This window comes from Panulirus ornatus, chromosome 9 (assembly GCF_036320965.1).
Source record: "Panulirus ornatus isolate Po-2019 chromosome 9, ASM3632096v1, whole genome shotgun sequence".
NCBI classification, from domain to species: domain Eukaryota; kingdom Metazoa; phylum Arthropoda; class Malacostraca; order Decapoda; family Palinuridae; genus Panulirus; species Panulirus ornatus.
In genome coordinates, this window is record NC_092232.1 from 16,433,838 (window position 1) to 16,454,478 (window position 20,641).

General features: G+C 42.4%; 1 protein-coding gene across 1 annotated transcript in view; it reads right to left on the reverse strand.

Annotated features, from left to right (window-relative positions):
* Nucleotides 1-1,042: 1,042 nt before the first annotated feature.
* The window catches only part of LOC139750037 (uncharacterized), a 462,839-nt gene continuing 443,240 nt past the window's right edge, over nt 1,043-20,641 (reverse strand). Inside the window, exons 11-13 of the mRNA XM_071664374.1 lie at nt 12,430-12,569; nt 3,407-3,499; nt 1,043-1,177 (exon numbers count right to left, since the gene is read on the reverse strand). Of these exons, the coding sequence (XP_071520475.1) occupies nt 1,043-1,177; nt 3,407-3,499; nt 12,430-12,569 (368 nt within the window). The remainder of the gene's footprint in view (nt 1,178-3,406; nt 3,500-12,429; nt 12,570-20,641) is intronic.

The following is a 20,641-nucleotide window of genomic DNA, read 5'->3' on the forward strand; positions in this document are numbered from 1 at the left end:
TGGTAACAATATTACCATATATTTAAATCTATTGACTCCGCACGGATAAGGTACTCTTTTTCTGAAACCTTTGTTTCACAGTGAGTGTTCTATAACACTCGTACTATACTTAGCGAGTGCTTACAAAAATATGAGGACTTTTGTTGAGGTTACCCGTAGAATTATTTCGTTTTCTTTGGGAAACGTCCCTCCTATAAGAGAAAACATTTAAATAGGGTAGACTAAAGTATTGTACGTTTTCTTTTCATGGTTGTAAGAATTCCATAATAGATTCTTTAAGAGGGTTTACAAACGCTTACAATCATATCTTTCCTACATGCAAACATCGATACATTTTATTCATTTTTATAAGATGTGTTTTTGGAGTTGTTTCTGGTTACCAACTAATGTGTGTTATTTTGGTAAAATGTACATTTCGGTTTGACAGTGGATAGCACATACAATTACATATACTTATTCCCAATATGATCCTCATAATACATTCCCTGTAAAGGATAACACAAAGTAAATGATGATTCAAACCCCCTTAAAACAATTCTGTCTGAATATGCGCAACTGCAATCTAGATTCAACACACTAATAGTTGTCATTACAATCCTTATCGGTTTTATGGTTTTATATATATAAGTACCTTAAGCACGTTATTCGCATTTATCATTAATCTTAGATAGCACCAGGTGATGACCTCACTTATCCCAAACCTGAGATAGACCGAACAAGGATAACTTCAAGGGATGATGTTAAGGTGTATAATTCAAAGTTATCTTAAGTCATCGCCAGAGACAGGAGGCGTATAATCTTAATCGTCTAAGCTTACATGTAAGCTTAAGCGTTCATGACAGGTTCTCTCTCTCATTTCACCCTTCACCCAGATAGTCCTTACTGACCACCAAGCCTTCATCTTCAACCCTGATGCCTATGGAGAACAAAATCATGCCATTAATACCATAACAAATGCCTCTTCTGTTTCTTTTCTTCTCATTCTATTTCCCCCAGACATTACCATGTGGGGGATGAGCCGCCTCCTGTGAGGACTTCGGCTTTAAACGTCCTCTCGCTTGCACGACCCATAGTGGGTTTTGATGCCATTGTAAAATATTTCATCTACAAGATTTTTACCTCGCACGATATCACATTCGTGGACATGATGCCCTAAAAATTTTTGATCTGCAGAAGACTATAATCGAAGATGTTTCAATCTTCACAAAATGTCGTAGTTTCCATAAACTCGCGCTCCCTAAAAAAGAATATATAAAGTCTCCAAAATATCACTCCCTAAAAGAATGAGTTCCTAAACTCTCATAATCCTCAGAACAGGAGTCCCTAAAGATATCAAACTCCCTAGAACATAGATCCCTAGAATACCATTTTCCCTAAAATCTCATATTCCATCGACCAGGGGTCCGTCTCTAAGACATCCTACTCCCTAAAACAATTCCCTAAAATATCATATTCCTCATAATCTCATACTCCCTAAAGCATATAATTCCTTACAACACAGAAGTCCCTATAATATGATATTCCCCTAAAATATCACACTCGAAAATGCCATATTTACAGCTTATACCCATCCTCTAATTGCCCAGCTGTGAACTGTGGGAACGAGTATAAACAAGACTTTCTTCAAGAAAGAAGGAAGCCACAGGCGGTCAGTGAAGATGCATACATCAAAATGCATCACATACGATGGTAAAACACTACTAATAATAATAATAATCCCAGATTATATACCAGTCTTGATATACTCAATACTAATATTTCGGTATATCTAACCTGCTCACTCACTCGACCAGCTAAACAAACAGTAGTCGTACAGACCATTATTTCGTCACGATTTTCCGAAACTTCTGCCGACTCCTCAGTGTCCAGACAGAGAACACTCGGCAAAGTTTTAGAAAACAGGGACGAAATAATCACGAGTTCAATTGGTGTTCGTTGAAGCGAACTGGTTGGCACGAGTGAGCGTGTAGGATGTCTCCACCAAACATCTATTCCCATAGAAAAAAAAAATTCGACTCTCCCAAAACGCATGTACGCATGACTGAGTGACACAATGCATGACCTTAGTCACAAGTGCGTTTTTCGAATGGGCCTTCATTTGGGAAGTGCGTGCGTGGTCATACAAGCAGAGAAACACGTTCAAACACAATGGCTTTCACACACACACACATATGTAGTTTAAAGCATTTCCTCCCCTCTCCCCCTCTCCCTGCCTCCCACAAACCCCCGTTCGGAACAGGTGAGAGGTAGGGGGCGAGAGGTCAGTTGTAAACTGGAAAAAGAAGAAAAAACATATATAAATTTTTTTCTCTTCCCAATTTTTGTTACATTCTGAGGTTAAAACTTATATGACCTAAAACTTGTACCTGAACTTTTAAAACTCGTTCAGTCAAGATAAGCCTTTGGTTTCAACACATCGCGGCAAATTGTTGATCGATGTATGTTACACTACAGTTATACATCCCTTCGTTGTAATGAAGAATCCTTAACCGACCGACAACAGAGCCATCTAGAGCGAGCTCTAGGTATTACGTTTCCTTTTGCGAAGTTCTTCCTGTTGGTCGCACTTCCAAAAATCCTTCCCCAAAAATCTCGTCCCTCTCGTCAGCAATCAAGAACGATATTCATGGATTTTTCTTCAGGAAACTGGAAATGGATACACGCTGAGAAGAGTCCTTGGTGGATGCTCACAGGAGTCTAGACATGTTTCTCCCTTATTCTGTTATCACTATCTATGTATCTTATCTTTTAATTTGCGGAAAAAGCAGCAGAGACATGTTCCATGCCAGTGGCGGATGCCGAAAGGAGGCCTAAAGAGAGTCGAGGAAAGCAGAACAGAGGGGGAAACAGGATCCAACTCCACAAGACTGTCCCTTGATCCTACTTTAAAGTTTAGCGAAACTTCAGTCAAGGCTGAAGACAAAGTTCGGTAAACAACAGTGCGCTTGAGAGCTGCTCCCAGACCCCGGGGGAAACGTTGGAACAGACGTTACTGTTGGTAAGAAACGTCCCTATTGTAAATAAGAGAAAATGGGCGAACTACCCTCACGACCCCGACGAAAAGAAAATCAGAACTGGAAGAACCAGAAAGGGTATCAAATCCCCTAGGATTCTTGTTCTCTTCAGACAAAAGCGAACGCTCGAACTTACATAGAACAACTCGTGTCTCCAATAGAAACAAACGTTAATACATCAAAGATTATGACAAAAAAAAAAAAAGAGCAGATCTTCCTGTTACATAGCGCAAATCAAAAATCGAAACGAGACTTACCGTTCAGCAGACTCAGCTCTGACGATGATTGGGTCAATAACAACATCTACGTGTCCTGGTACAGGAAACCAGATGTGGTGGTCCTGGATATGGTTCGAAGAGAATAACAACAAGAGAGAGAATTCGGGTACTCACCACTTGGCCGACCTGAGCGACCTTATCGATCTTCTGGTGTCCTATGGAGTTGGGGAAGAGGCCCTTGGCGGCGTTGGGGTCTTGGAATGAGAACTGTGAAGGAGAGGAAAAAAAAAAAAATTCGTTTTAGTTACACAAGACTTGGAGTTACCTTTACACACGTTTAACTGGAGGTTCAAAAAAGTGTTACCCCAGTACAAAGTTCCCCTTTGGGGCGTGATATTAAGTCAGGGAAACGGATACATATATAGTGGAATGCTGTGGCGGTCATCAATACACATCTGCATGTGATCTTCCATGACCGTACACTCCGATATTGGCCGAGAAATGAACTGGGTGATGAAATCCTTCCTCTCTACTAGACCCATACTATCGAAATCCTTCGTTACCAGACTCTCCATTACTACTAAACCTATATTGGAAGAACTGAAAACCCCGTTGCCTATTGGGTTACCTCTCCCCATCTTGTATTTCGCAGTTTTAAGTTGTCAAATGATCCAGTTACCATTTCATCTTTAAGATCCTTCACCTTGTTCCTAAGCCCAAGGCATCCTCTCATTGATAAATACTAAATCATTACTAGGCCTTTCCTATAACTAATCGGGAACTCATCTTCGTTAACATACCTTTCATATTTTGACTAATCCTCTCTCCTTACCTCACTAGTCGACTTGAGCCTTCCCTCCTCACCAAACCTCGTCGCTGGGACCACAACCTACTCTCCGTTACCACAACCAATAACCCCCTACCCTCTCACTAGACCTAATCCCATCTGACTCAATAATTCCACAGACCACATTCATCCGCTCTGGACACGTCGCTGGAGTCACTCGCTTCCACCATTGATATTCAGCCGTGAGCAACAGACCCCGTGGTGATACAGCGGGGGGTCGGTGCGCCGTGCCGTAGTGTTACAATTCCCTCCTCCTCCTCCCCTCCGCGGTTTGTGCCACTTCCCTCCCTCCCTCTCTCCGGGGCTTGTGCCATAATGTATTCTCGCTCACCGAACGTCTATGTCAGAGGAAGCAGCTCGCTACCGGACGGCGGCGATGAGCTGCAGCCAATCCGTTATAATGTTAATTACTAGGAGACTGGGATGACCCGGATGAATAGGGAAGGGGAGGAGGAGGAGGCTGGAGGCGGTGAATGTCAGCAGAGTAGGTCGCGTTTCTGGGTCGGGTCGGCGTCCCAATTCAGCGGTCAATAAGAGGTATACTTTGGAACCATCTCTCTCTCTCTCTCTCTCTCTTCTCTCTCTCTCTCTCTCTCTCTCTCTCTCTCTCTCTCTCATAGTAAAGTTCTACGTCATCTACGAGGGATGACTCAATACGTTGCTCACACAGCCAAATAGAAGGCTAAAACAACTCATTGCTACCAGGCCAATTTGTTTGTCACTGGAAATATATCCTACTGCATGGAAAGCCATGTGTATGTTTTATATATCAATATCAGATAAATTGGACCTACCTGGGTTATCGATCTATTTATCCAGTTTTTCTATTTTTGTTATAAAGAAACGTGAATCGGGGACGAACTTATATCTATTATAGAGGAAACGCTTATTCGAGACTTTGTTATTCACGACTGATTGGGGGAAATTCAGCGACATGTTTGGCTCCGTCTAGACCGAGCTGATGGAAATGAGGCGTCATGAATGAATCAGCTGTTGTGTGGCGCATGACACACGGGCCGGCCGCTGCCCGAGGCAAATCTAGGCTTCATCCTCGATATTCGGCCGATGCGAATAACACCATCAGTTTCTACGATAACCTAGTGTGGAATTCTAGATTCAGAAGACGAAAGCAACAGGACGTCAATGGTGTGGTTACCACTTCATGACTGGACGTGGATGAAGTGGTTTCCACTTCATGACTGAAATCTTGTATAAGCTTCAATCAAGTGTTCTGATGCACCCAAGTCTTCACTGAAACACACACACACACACACACACACACACACACACTACGCATCAAGACTCGCGCTTGTCTTTTGAGGGTTTGTTGTCATCCTTAATGCTTCGAGCTGCTGCCAGACCTTACGGGTCTTCTGGCCCATGGTGGGACACACCGATCCTCAGTGACACAGAGGAGCTACCACGAGTCACACTGATCTCATCAGAAGGCTTCATAAAACTCCATTCAGAATTCCTGCCTGACGAAATCCACGAGTCACCATGTGATTACCTGCGTCCGTGCGTACGTTTCTCGTCCATAAGTGTCTCAGTCCACCATACTCCAGCCTTCCTTCCTCACTCACTTGGAAACGTCACGCACAACCTCCTCCCGACTCCGTCGCTTCAGACGCGTCTAGACACAGACTGACTGACCTGGACGGTGTCTTCCGAGACGGTTAACAAGATGAAAGAATAAAGTCAGGTGGTAAAAGATTATGATTTCCCCAGGGGTACGTTTTCCGCCAGGAACCCGAGTCTCTGACGAACAAAGGTATCAAGGACACCGCCACTCCTCGTTAAGGCTATCGAGGTCTCTGGCCACTAAACAGATAACCGTCGCGTCCCTCAATGACAGGCACAGTGAAGGAAAACGACAGGAGGAACACCTATAATATAAATATATATATATATATATATATATATATATATATATATATATATATCCCTGGGGATAGGGGAGAAAGAATACTTCCCACGTATTCCCTGCGTGTCGTAGAAGGCGACTAAAAGGGGAGGGAGCGGGGGGCTGGAAATCCTCCCCTCTCGTTTTTTTTTTTTTTTTATTTTTCCAAAAGAAGGAACACAGAAGGGGGCCAGGTGAGGATATTCCCTCAAAGGCCCAGCCCTCTGTTCTTAACGCTACCTCGCTAACGTGGGAAATGGCGAATAGTTTGAAAAAAAAAAAAAAAAAAAAAAAAAATATATATATATATATATATATATATATATATATATATATATATATATATATATATATATATATATATACCAGAAATGCGTCCTAGCTACGTCTCTTCCTTGTAAATCAACTGACATATTTTTCTTGTACCTCCCCTGATGATGTGATCATTATACGGAAGTACACGTAGGAGCTTAAGTGTTTCATTTCCCCGTGGATTAGAAGGAATGTATATATATATATATATATATATATATATATATATATATATATATATATATATATATATATTTTTTTTTTTTTTTTCTTTCTTTTTTTCTTTCATACTATTCGCCATTTCCCGCATTTGCGAGGTAGCGTTAAGAACAGAGAACTGGGCCTTAGAGGGAAAATCCTCACCTGGCCCCCTTCTCTGTTCCCTCTTTTGGAAAATTAAAAAAAAACGTGAGGGGAGGATTTCCAGCCCCCCGCTCCCACCCCTTTTAGTCGCCTTCTACGACACGCAGGGAATACGTGGGAAGTATTCTTTCTCCCCTATCCCCAGGATAATATATATATATATATATATATATATATATATATATATATATATATATATATATATATATATATATATATATATGTATATATTATTACTATCGGTATCATCAGTGACAAGCCGTGCATCACAAAATTCCATACCCTTCCTTCCTTCACCTTAGGCAACCACACCAAAGACGCAGACACATTACTACTGCCTTGCTTGCCTGCACCCTGTCCACGACTACTACAGCCCTGCCTGCACGCGTGTATGCATGTCATACGACAGCATCAGCAGCAGCACAGAAAAAGTAGCAGAAACACAATACAGGGGCAACACAGAGATGTGCCAACAATGGGTGGCGGGTGAGGAGGAAGAAGAAGAAGAACTTTGCTGTGATGATGCAGAGGGCTTGGACACAATATCAACAACACCAAAAGTAAGTCCAACACCACCACCACAACCTCCTTCACCTCGTCCAGTCCTGCGCCTGAACCCAGGCCCGCTTACTGCACAGGCCCGACTGGCTCAATCCTCAGAGCCAATCCTTTTCCCGAAGTTACGGATCTAACTTGCCGACTTCCCTTACCTACATTTATCTATCGTCCAAAGGCTTCTTACCTTTCTCCCCTATCCCTGGGGATAGGGGAGAAAGAATACTTCCCACGTATTCCCTGCATGTCGTAGAAGGCGACTAAAAGGGGAGGGAGCGGGTGGCTGGAAATCCTCCCCTCTCGTTTTTTTTTTTTAATTTTCCAAAAGAAGGAACAGAGAAGGGGGCCAGGTGAGGATATTCCCTCTAAGGCCTAGTCCTCTGTTCTTAACGCTACCTCGCTAATGCGGGAAATGGCGAATAGTATGAAAGAAAAAAGATATATATATATATATATATATATATATATATATATATATATATATATATATATATATATATATATATATATATATACAACTGCTGTGGCGGGAAACTTCAACGAAAATGCCAGACGCGTCGACATGCTGTATCTTCTCCGTCCGACGTTAGATTCCGATCCCTCCACGTCACTCCTATACACACGCACATCACCACAAACGTATGTCTTAAAGAAAACGATCTTAGATCTTTATCACTGTTGGTTGTGTTGAGAGATTCCCCAGGGCGTCCCCTGGCAACCAGCATGGTATTCTCGTCACACTCAAAGGCCCGTTCTCACGTTTCTCACCACTCTCTCCCTCTCTCTCAACATCAAACACATTTTCACCTTCATCAATACAACCCACCTCTTCCCTCACCAAGCTAACCATCGTCTACCCACATCGAAGTCCCACACGTGCGTCGGGTCCGAAGAGCCTGTGCTAGCAACCACGAGCTCACGTCGTCATCCGCCACCACCACACCACACAACATTCATATCAGATCAAAAGCACTTCGTTTCCATCCACTTGACTCATGCTTCGGGTACAGCGAAGCAGAAGGGAGCCTTCTCTCTCCTTTTTTTCTTTTATTTCCATGCAAAGTGGGGCTTTAATCGTTGGTGATTAAGACTGTCAAATGGCCTCTCAGGCATTTTTCACACTGCAGTCTTCAGCCTCCTCAGGGTCTACAAATATCATTTTCAGCGAATATCGGTGATGAGAAGAGGCAGGTGTGAACCCTGGTACGATGTGTGGGATTATGACTGGCACTGTGACACAATGAGAGTGTCAGGGTGTAAATGAAATGATGGAGGAGAGAGAAGGAAAGGACTAAGTATGAAAGGACAGAGAAGACGTAGATCAGGTAAGAGCATATCAAAGCAAGAGAACTATATGATAAAGAATGTCAAGCACCTAAATTTCCCCTCGACTAAAACCAATCAAGTAAACAACATCAGGCCGGATTATCAACAAATTCCCTTTGACAAACACAATGTAAAGGAAACGTACAACATTCCTCGAAATAATCTCAAACACGCGCAGTTTTCATAGCAGCCGTCAGAACCACATTTGAACACACACTAAATCCAAATCGTATTGACTGTCAAGGACAAAACTCGTTTTCTTTCATGTGTCAAGTGATGGTGTAGACAGCATTCAATGCTACAGATATTATTCGTTTCCCGGAAGTTTTTCTGGATAACTTCTCTGGCAAGTCAGACTTCAAGCCTTCGTGACGACTCTATACGAACAGTTTATGACAATTCACACACACACACACAAACATATATGCACACACACACACGCACATATATTGGAAAGGATCACAATTTTGCGCGTGACCAAGATATTCCTATAAGTCCACGGGGAAAAATGAAACACGAAAAGTTCCCAAGTGCACTTTCGTGTAATAATCACATCATCAGGGGAGACACAAGAGAGAAATATAACAGTCAGTTGATATACATCGAAGAGACGCCATTTGGTAAACATGTGATTGTCCAAAACATGTAATCGAGACGTGAGGTGAGAACTGTATTAAGTTGTTTAAATCGCTATACCCTTATACTTACATGAATGTCCTTTGTATACATATCAATACTACACAGTCTTGGGTTACTCATCATCCATTTTCTATCACACTGCAACTGGACCTCCCTCCTACGGGATACACCAGGGCGGGTGGTTGGTCCGCTGGCTATTTATGGCTTGAAGTCTACGTCAAGTCGTAACGACCACTCGATGATTAATGAACACCTTCTCCAGATGTTCTAAATACTTGCAAGACCACGTACGCTCTCGCTGCATACGTGGCCTCTTCGTCTGAGCGATTGGCGCCGATTTCTTAGCACTGCCGTCGCAAAACATCTCTACAGTATCTCTCTCTCTCGGCAATCTTTACGCTGCTCTCAGCACCATGGCGGTCAAGAACTTAGCAAGCTTACGGTCATCATCGTGGTCCAGTAAGGTAGGGATTCTCAGCTGTATAGGGCATGTGGAGGAGATTAGAAATGAAGAAGAGTGGTAATGGTGATCAAGATAAGACAAAGTGTATCAGAGAGAGAGAGAGAGAGAGAGAGAGAGAGAGAGAGAGAGAGAGAGAGAGAGAGAGAGAGAGAGAGAGAGAGAGAACCTAGGGGGAGCAAACCATCTCTCAACATTTCCTTGACATCAGTATCTGCAACAATGTTGAGAGGGTCTCTGGGGCCCCGTATCCAGCGGCTCCTGCAGCATCAAGGTTGCGCTACACGTAACAGCAAAAGAGGATCAACTCCTTTGAAGTGAGGAGTTCTTTGATGGGCCTGTCTGCAGTCTCTTACGTCAACCGACGATTGTACAGCCTCGCCAGAGTCCAGCAAAACCTACACCCCGTGGACTCATAGGAATATCTTGATCACATGCAAAATTGTGATCCTTTTCCAATATATATATATATATATATATATATATATATATATATATATATATATATATATATATACACACACACACACACACACACAAGAAATCTTTACAGAAATAATCTAAGATCTGAACCTTTATCTTGTGTGATGATGATCTATTTGAACAAAACGAATACTATTTCATATGTAGGATACTGTAATACCCATCATATACACACAAGGGTGGTGTTATTGCATCTAACGAATGCTCTCTGTTTGCTCATCCACTTCAGCACGACTCTGACCTGACCACAACAGGTCAGGTAAAAGGGCTAGACCATTACAGCCAAGAATCGCACTGTCGTGCTCAAGGGTTGTACCGTCATGTTCAAGGGTTGTACCGTCGTGCTCAAGGGTAGCACCGTTGCGCTCAAAGGTTGTACCGTTGTGCTCAAGGGTTATACCGTCATGCTCAAGGGTCGTACCGTCGTGTTCAAGGGTTGTACCGTCGTGCTCAAGGGTTGTACCGTCGTCCTCAACGTCGTACCGTTGTGCTCAACGTCGTACCGTTGTGCTCAAGGCTCGCACCGTCGTGCTCAAGGCTCGCACCGTCGTGCTCAAGGGTTGCACCGTCGGGCTCCAGGCTCGCACCGTCGTGCTCAAGGGTCACACCGTCGTGCTCAAGGTCGTACCGTTGTGCTCAAGGTCGTACCGTCGTGCTCAAGGGTTGCACCGTCGTGTTCAGGGTCGTACCGTCGTGCTCAAGGCTCGCACCGTTGTTCTCTCAAAGAGATCAAGACCCTACTGACGCCCATCCAAGCTACCAGTCTTTTACTCATCGACGAGAAATCAACTCTGTAAAAGATGGGATACGACAGCGTCTGACCCGGGGAGTTGGCGACCAAAAACCTCCCGAGGGAGCTGCCTCGCCAGCAAATTCTGCGGATCGCTATCAGCGTTGGACGCTGCAGAGAAATTACACGGGGCAAGACGCTAGCTGGCCAGCCTTCGAAGAGTCTGAGCTCAGAACCATCCCCCCCAAAAAAAAAAAATCCTTCCTAATCATCCTCTTCGTCTTTATTGCAGCTGCACATTTAGAGTTTGCAAATGAGATGGTCGCACAAAAGAGGAGAGAGAGAGAGAGAGAGAGAGAGAGAGAGAGAGAGAGAGAGAGAGAGAGAGAGAGAGAGAGAGAGAATAAAGTGGGGTTGGTGAAGCGAGGCCAAACCTGGACGCCTAGAATCACCATTCACCAAACCTTCAATATTCTCTCTCTCTCTCTCTCTCTCTCTCTCTCTCTCTCTCTCTCTCTCTCTCTCTCTCTCTCTCTCTCTCTCTCTCCTAGTACAAACTACCAGAGCAAAGTGAACGGACAACGACCATGCATCATTAATCCACTCCTTCAAGTTATACACTATCGACCTCCTCGAAATGACCCATAATGACTCTCAGTAATTCTAAGGGGAACTCGCAAAGAGATCATCTCGGAACTCGTGATCTGGTTGTTCACAAATGAACACTGTTATTCAGACACCAAATTTCATGTTCATATGAGTGATCTGTGGCTGGTGTGTACAGACATCGCTGGTGGTGACCATCTGAGAACATTACTGATCATTTTCTTTGAATAATCTTAGACTGATATTTTCACCCTCGTCTCCGAGAATGGTTGGTATTGGGATTTATCATTCATTACTCGTACCACATTAATCTGCGATTCCCTGGTCTCTTCCACCATCACAAACAGCCTCGTTAGGACCTAGTGGTCTGTTGTTGTTGTTTGATTCTTCCATTTACGAGCTCTCGAGACTCCAAACAGACCCCTCGAGACTTAGAACAGACCTCAGGTTGCGGTGGTGTTCTTTCTTCAGGTCTTTGTTTAAGATGACAAGTGTTGAAAGCCTCCCCTTGGCTTCCCAGTCTTTCGCCAAAGGTAAGTCTTTCACGTTCTGACAGCATGTGTCCTTCACCTCAAGCTATCTCGTATCTCAAATCAAAAATGGCAATGTTACCTAGATAATAAACTCGACCACAAGAACAAAGATACCTGCAGACATAGACGGACAGACATTTTTCCTTCCCTGGCCCTGGATGCTGTCTTTACTTTCTGCCTCAAGTACAAGTGGCCTGCAGACGCTCAGTCGACAATCACACTCCCTCTCCAACTTACACTTAACACTCGACACGTGACTCAAATGAGTATTGACAAACTTCCTGCGGTGAGCACTAGGCACAAAATGTTACATTAATAAAATTATTCAAGAGATGGGGCAACACGAGGGTAAAACTCTTCCTCACACTGTAGAATCAAGCAGTTACAAGAAAGCTACTTAGCTATCACACACAGAGACACACACTAAACAAAGGCCTCACCTTGTGTTTGATTCCCTCCGCCGTGAGGTTGCTGAGGGAGGGACTCTTGCGGTCCCGCCCAGGCAGCTTAGTGCGGAACCTGGAGAGGTCCGACTCTGACGAGGCGTTGGGGAAGGGCTTAGAGATGTTGTTACGGGCGGCTGTGGGGAAGAGGACGGAAGACCTCGGTTAGTTTACATGATCATAAGAACATCACACAGGTGGAGGGAACAGAGTTCTGGCAATGATATATATATATATATATATATATATATATATATATATATATATATATATATATATATATATATATATATATATTTTTTTTTTTTTTGATTTTTGAAAATGGGGTTATGTTGCTTGACAAAGAATAACCCTCCTGGTTTCTTAGGTCAGTGGAAGTTTATTGCAAGCGTCTGCCTCTACGACTCTCGACTGCATTACGTGATCAAAGACTTTATTCTTAAGTATAAAAACAACTGGATCCAGAGGCCAAAACGATTCCATTTACTTTTCCTACAACCTGAAGAATACCTTTTACTGGAGACCATTTTTCCATAAAAAGTCTTACAAGAAAAGCTGAATTTCTTTTTAATATCTCCTAGAGTAGCAACCAGTTTTTGGTTAGTGTTCAAGTCACAATACTGGCTGCATGCAAGATCCAATGGTCCATTCTTAATGAAGCAAAGAGGTTTTAGTAACATGAGCCAAAAGGAAGGGTTTATTTTTCAGTTTGTATTCTATTGATTTGTTCTAAATGAAAGTCTGAAGTCTAAGATTGTGTGTACTGGTATAACATCACACACACACACACACACACACACACACACACACACACACACACACAAATCCCTGTGTGAGTGGGACTTGAAAGTATACACACGAGTCCTAACACACTTCAAGTCCTACATTAGAGGAATGTTAAAGGAGACAAGCCCTCTCTTAGCAAATATCAGAATAGCGTTCATGTACAAGGATAAGGAAATAGTCAGTAAGTTGCTCATATCCTACATTTGGCTAAAGCTAGAATCTCCTGCTCAAGTCTGGTCACCGCACCCACAGAAGTAGAAAGAAATGACAAGAGACGTGACGAGGAAGGTAACTCATGTGTGACTACAACTAAGAGCCGAGTTACAGGGAGAAGTTAGAGGCCATAAAGCTGTCTATCATGTAAGAAAGAAGAGTAAAGGGTAACCTGATAACACTCATGTTCTCAGACCAATAATGATGTCAATAATGAACACTTCTTCAAAGTTTACAAGATAGAATTCAATCAGAGGACATGATGGATTCTGGGTCATCTTATAATGAACACTTCTTCAAAGTTTACAAGATAGAATTCAATCAGAGGACATGATGGATTCTGGGTCATCTTCTCGGAAGGGAACCAAGGATGCATGTCGGAGAAACCTTCTCGAAATAGGTTGAGGTCACCAGTGGTGTGCTGCAAGGGTCGGTTCTGGGACCACTGCTCCTCCTGACCCATGTGAATGATTTGCCAAAAAGGAACTGGACTCCCTACAAGAATATGTCTGCAGATGATGCCAGTGTCATGTAGGAAGGTAATAATCCAAGGGTGATGGCATCAAGCTCCGAGGAGATCGAGACGAGCTCTAAATCTGGTCTGATTCATGATTGGTGAAATTCAGTCCATATACTAAAAGGCAATAAGGATGGGGCAGAGTGGAAAAAGGTTTTGATATCAATATCATCTAGCATGAAATGAGAGGCAGGAATATGGGTGTGAGTGGGACTTGGGAGTCGACATCTTCCCTAACCTGTCGCCAGGGTCTCACATTACCAGCAGAGTAAAGGTGGCAAACTGTGCTTTAAGCAATTACGTGAATAGCATTCAAATACATCGATAATGAAACGATCAACAACTGTTTATAACCTATACAAGGCCCAAACTAGAAAGTGCTTTTCAAGCTCGGTTACCAGAGATCATGACATGCATTTCTGGAGAGAAACTTACCAGAAGAGTTGTAAAGTAGTAGTTTATTAGAAGTAGTTTGGTGGATGAATGGAATAAACCGACTTGATGAATTTGTAAATGTGGACAGCACACACAAGTTTAAGAAGTTGTACTGAAAGTGGAAAAAGTGTAGAACTCCCTCCCCAGACTACACAAACATGCACACACACACACACACACACACACACACACACTGGCTTTCCGCACCAACTCACGAACGAGAGAGAGAGAGAGAGAGAGAGAGAGAGAGAGAGAGAGAGAGAGAGAGAGAGAGAGAGAGAGAACTATGCATTCAATTCTGATAATCTGATGAAGCAAGCACTACTGCCAGTCAAAGGTGACTTATTCCACAATGTTTCGGGTTCATTCCATTAAACTTCGTCCATAATACGCAGGCCATTCCATCAGTTTTCGTCGTTCCACTGACCTTTTCAACCACACCAGTCACATTAGCACAACTTTAAACGTAAACAACACATACCCCAAATGACGGCAAATGTACACTGAACATTTTACGAATAAATATATTGCAGGTGGAAAATTCAGTTACAAGCACGTCATTATCATAAAGTGAAAGCTAAATATCTACGTGTATGCTACACAAAATATAATTTTTTTTCTAGAGGAAAAGAATTCGTGCATTTAGTCCTATAGGTCACTGGACTCGTGCAGTATCCTACAACAAAAATAAAAGTGCAGAGGGCCATAAAGAGACACGTCCTTTGAGCGAGTCCTGGAACGCACTCAAGACTGGTACCAGCCATTATCTAACCGACGTTATTCATTTGTTACAAGTAACCCAGTGAGAATGCGTTTAGCCTCCCCTCAGGAAAGGAGAATCAGCTTCTCCCTTGATGGCGGGAGAAGCGCGAGTTCACAATCAAGTGTAAAACGAAGAGTGTGATTAATTAAGAGTGACCATACACTGGCCGGTGATCTCGAACTCTAAATGACTCTCGACTGACTGACTTGAGAACATCCTCATGTGTTGATTGACTATGCCAGGTGTCCGGACGCCCAAGGAATCTGTATCAGCGGCGCTGGAGCAAGCATAACAAAAGTGTGTGCAAGCGCGGCGGAGGAGGAGGAGAAGGAAGTAAATGATAATGGAAGGGGAGTGGTGTTCTGTGAGCTGGTTAGCTAGGCTTCAGGCCCTACCAACTCTCAGGGATCATGAGGAGCGTAAACTTCAAGCTACCTTCATCCATCAACCGAACAGGAAAAAAAAAAGAAAGTCTTTCAACACCGTCTTCAGGTGTTCGGGATAATTCTGAGGTTACATGCACTCTCACTGTGTTTACGTGGCTCTTGATCCGATGGATCTCGACGATGGTAAGAGGATCAGTGATGTAACAGAGGGAGTTGAGAGGATCAATGGGTTCAAGATGAAGCGAAAGTGATCACTAGAAGGGAAAAGGAAACTTATGAAAGAGGAAGGAAGTATCACAGGAGACTTGATGGATCGAGCGATTTTAAGCAAGTGAGGGAAAGTGAAACAGGTGGTTTATTGGGAAAAGGCGAGGCGAAGGAACCATGATAGAATATTGGGGACAAAGGCATGGCATAAGCCGAGGGAAACGGAATGATGATGATAAGGAGAATCGATGGAAATAAGGGAGATTAATGATGCCGGAGGAAAAGTGGGAGTATGTTAAAACGATGTAGATTGATGGTGCTCTGAAACCTAGGAGTGTTCAAGGAATAGAAAGAGGCAAGGGTGATTTAAATAAGGCGAATTAAGGAGACTGGGGAAGTTGGGGATTATGAGATACGTGGTTAGGTTCGGTTAGGTTACGTTAGACTTAAAAGGGATAATGGGAGTTAAAGTAGCTGCAGACGAAGGAGGGAAACAGCAAGGAGTTAGATGAGCTTTGAAAATAGTTACATGGAGGGGCCCGTTTTTTGTGAAGGGGCGGCCTGGATACAAGGACAGACTTAGGAGAAGGTCCAGGGTAGCTTTGAAAAGTCCCTGTTTTATCAGTTGATAGTCCTAATGAGGATTTTGATACGATTTTTGGAAATTACTTCTTTAACAGGAAAAAAAAACACCAACCCACACACACACACACGATCTAACATATATGTACGACACACTAACAAACACTCTCTCTCTCTCTCTCTCTCTCTCTCTCTCTCTCTCTCTCTCTCTCTCTCTCTCTCTATGCAAAATCAATATTGTCATCAACATCAAAAATCCATTAAGACCAGCAGGATGTGATGATGAGCTTTGGTTTAGTTAAAATATTCCCGGTTTTAATTATGCTGGCATTTGCATTACCCAACCCCTGTGTACCAATCTATATAACGCTTCACAACAAAAACAATGCTCAAAATGTTTTTCCAACAATGATGAAAAAAATGCAATACTTTCTTTTTTTTATCAAATTGATATGAAAATGTTTTCTCTGAAAGGCATGTTGTGTGTGGCCTGGGCATAGGAAATTAGGTTATTTCATTTGCGAACAAACTCGATATATAAGATGAAGCCGGCATACGACCTATCGTTCAACCCCTTCAAATATATATATATATATATATATATATATATATATATATATATATATATATATATATGATGATAATAACTGAAACAAATGAAGTCAAACCCTTAACATACAACTTCCTAGACGCCTTTAGCAACAACAAAGGCATAAATGCCAAGTTTCACCTCCGGGTAACGGATTTTCTGCTATGACACCAACGCGAAACGCCCCAGTTTCTTTAAGCCTTACCTATGTACATATCTACCCGTTTCGGATAGTCATTTCTCTTTAAAACGATATATCGGCCGCCTTATCTATATCATTTCTGTATATTCAAACGGTGGAGAGAAACCTGCGTTTAATTTTCTTACGTCAAGCTCCGAGTTTTCAAATGATAAATCGTCCGCTTTATTTGTGTGTCTGTGAACGATGGATTATAGATACCAGTTGAGACATTTCCCTCTGGTGCCGTGGGACGCTGGGAACAATGGATGCTGCGCCTTCGTCAGCAGGTTTACTGTGGAGAAGGGGTACGAATTTTATCAAATTCTACACATTTCTTTCACATTTCGAATTGACTCTTCCCAATTACGCGTACAAAAATGCTATTTAGGTATGTTTTTCAACGCATGTCTTAAAACGATCGCAGAAATTGAATGACAAGTCATTTTTTTACCACATTCAGTCGATGCCTTCGTTGGCAATTTCGTACGTTCGCTGCACCTGGTCGCTTAATGTACTTACATGGGGGCCGCTGGCTGTTTCGTCACCTGATTAAAAGTAATCCTATAGTTCATAATAAGAGGGAATTTCATATGAAGGAATGTCGACGGAACCGGGACTGATGTCTCCATATTTCGGAACCGGTAAAGCAGATTCAGAATCGGTAAAGCAGATTCAGAACCGATAAAGCAGATTCAGAACCGGTAAAGCAGATTCAGAATCGGTAAAGCAGATTCAGAACCGGTAAAGCAGATTCAGAACCGGTAAAGCAGATTCAGAATCGGTAAAGCAGATTCAGAACCGGTAAAGCAGATTCAGAACCGGTAAAGCAGATTCAGAATCGGTAAAGCAGATTCAGAACCGGTAAAGCAGATTCAGAACCGGTAAAGCAGATTCAGAACCGGTAAAGCAGATTCAGAACCGGTAAAGCAGATTCAGAACCGGTAAAGCAGATTCAGAACCGGTAAAGCAAATTCTAGGCCAGTTCCTAGTTACAAAGGTCACCTACCCTGACCTTGGACCTTATCCCACTCTAATGACGGAACGGACGGCGTAACCTATTATCTGTATACCACGCAACGACCTACCGTGGGAACCTACCTTAACCAAGAACCCAACTAAGGGGTTTACTATATGGAGCTAGCCTAGGAAGTTAACATAGGGCTTACTCTATTTACCTGAATCTAAACCAGGACAACGTAAGAATCTAACATGATGAATCAACGTATGATCCTAAGAAGGCATCTTGGAACCTAAACTAGGACTTTAATGTACCTAACCTAACCTAGCCTAGGAAGTTAGCATAGGGCTTACTCTATTTACCTGAATCTAAACCAGGCCAACGTAAGAATCTAACATGATGAATTCAACGTATGACCTAAGAAGGCATCTTAGAATCTAAACTAGGACTTTAAAGTACCTAAGCTAACCTAGCCTAGCCTACGAAGTTAACATAGGGCTTACTCTATTTACCTAAATCTAAACCAGGACAACGTAAGAATCTAACATGATGAATTAAAGTACGACCTAAGAAGGCAATTTAGAACCTAAACTAGGACTTTAAAGTACCTAACCTAACCTAACCTAACCTAGCACAGATCTAACGGTTCCGAAGCCAGAAGAAATTTGGATTCGGTTGACGAGACACGTTCTACTATTATAGCCGCTGATATCGAGAACGCCATCTTAAATATGTATGTCACTGTTAGGTCACAAAACACCCAAAGGTTACATGTAAATACATCGAGCGGACGTGAGCAGCTACGGCATGAAACAAGCAGCGAACGCATCGAGGTAACGTGATACAAGTATGATCAAACATTACTCGCCTGTGATAGTTTTAATGTAAATGTAAAAGAAAAATATTCGTAGATTTACTTTCTAATGAATTACCGAGAAAAACTGGGAAGAGTTAGGTGAGAGATGGGGAGACTTGGTAGAGATCTAGGTAGAATTGGGTAAATGGTTCTGCCTCTTTAAACCGAGATATGGCATATGTTTGTGAAGCTTTCCCCTTTACCAGACTTGTATGGAGGGTAGCCGGAACCACTTCATACTGTCAGGGACAAGAAGAGGGAGAGCAGTGATGATGGGGTGCACAAATGAAGAAATGGTGTGTGTGTGAGGTCTCGCTGCAGTCATGGAGAGGCGAAATGGTAATAGACAGGTAACGTGTCATCTGGACTTTAGAATGCTGGTTTGAGGTGGTTGTAGTAGTGTTGTTGGTGACGGTGGTGAACGCTGGAAGTAAAGTTAGTTGTGGATGAGGGAGAAGTGGCATTTGGAATAGATGAAGACTTTAAGAGTACAAAGGAAACACATATGGCCTGGAGGCTTTCTCGCCCACCCCTCCAACAGCAACAACAGATGGCATGAAAAACAGTTTAAGAAATATGATGCACTGATGAAGTAAAGGAAGCATGGAAGTTTACAGGAAAGAATGAACTTGATAATTCATATGTTCTGTCTTACAACGCTATACTCCACTACATTCTTGCAATGGTTTCTTTTCCTTTAATACCAAAACTAATGAAATATTTGCCCACACGATTCCAAGAGATATTCATAATAATTTTTGCTCTCACCCAAGTTCGACATTAACTTCTCACCTATGTAGAACAGTTCTTTTCCTCACGTTAGTACTGCATGTTTTTGATTTTGACTCATTTCATTCGTTTTAGCAACTGTACTGTCTTATACATCAAGAACATTTTCATGGTTGATACTGTCGAATTGTTTGAAAATTTTCAAGACTTGTATCACGTCACTGCGATGTTCATGTTTATCTTAGAACTGGAATGAGTTTTGTGTCCCTTCCTTGTACATCAGTTTCTTCGTTGCTGTTATTTACAATTCAGTGAATTAAAAGAAGGCAAAGTCAAGGCGTGGTCTTAAGAACGCGCTGGAAAGGGTCAGCATTGTTCACTGCGTTCTGTGATCCATGTCCCTCGCCATAAAAACTACTGCATCCTGTTTTCTTTACTACTTGGTCCTATCCTCTGTCTACAGTACTTCAGATTATTCCAGATAACTCCATGATCATTTTCTTTGCTTACTTTAAATAGCGAATTCTAGAACATTTCATAGTCACGTTCAATATTCTCACAGTACCTGTAAACTGCATAATACTTAACATACCTACATTGAAAATCCTCTGCCATTTATCTGACCATTCCGCTAATATGTCACGAACTTGATTTAATCACTGGTCTGATCCCTTGTAGCTCCACCTTCTAGTATCACACGAGCCGAAAATTACGAGATCTTATATTTGATGTCCTGTACTACAAACTCTTATCTTCAGACCAATGGCATTATGGACCAATCCCTTTAGCGTACCACATAGTCACGCTCTGCCAATGAGAAGCTGCTTCGCCATTTAAAACTACACATTGCTTTCTTTTTTTCAGTCACTATCCATGTACAATGTATGTATACAGTTCCGTCACCTGTGCCCTATGATTTCAATTTACACCTTAGTCTCCTGAAGTGGTACTTCGTCGAACCTATTTTGAAAATATTATATTACATCTCAGGGTACGTTCCAGTACCG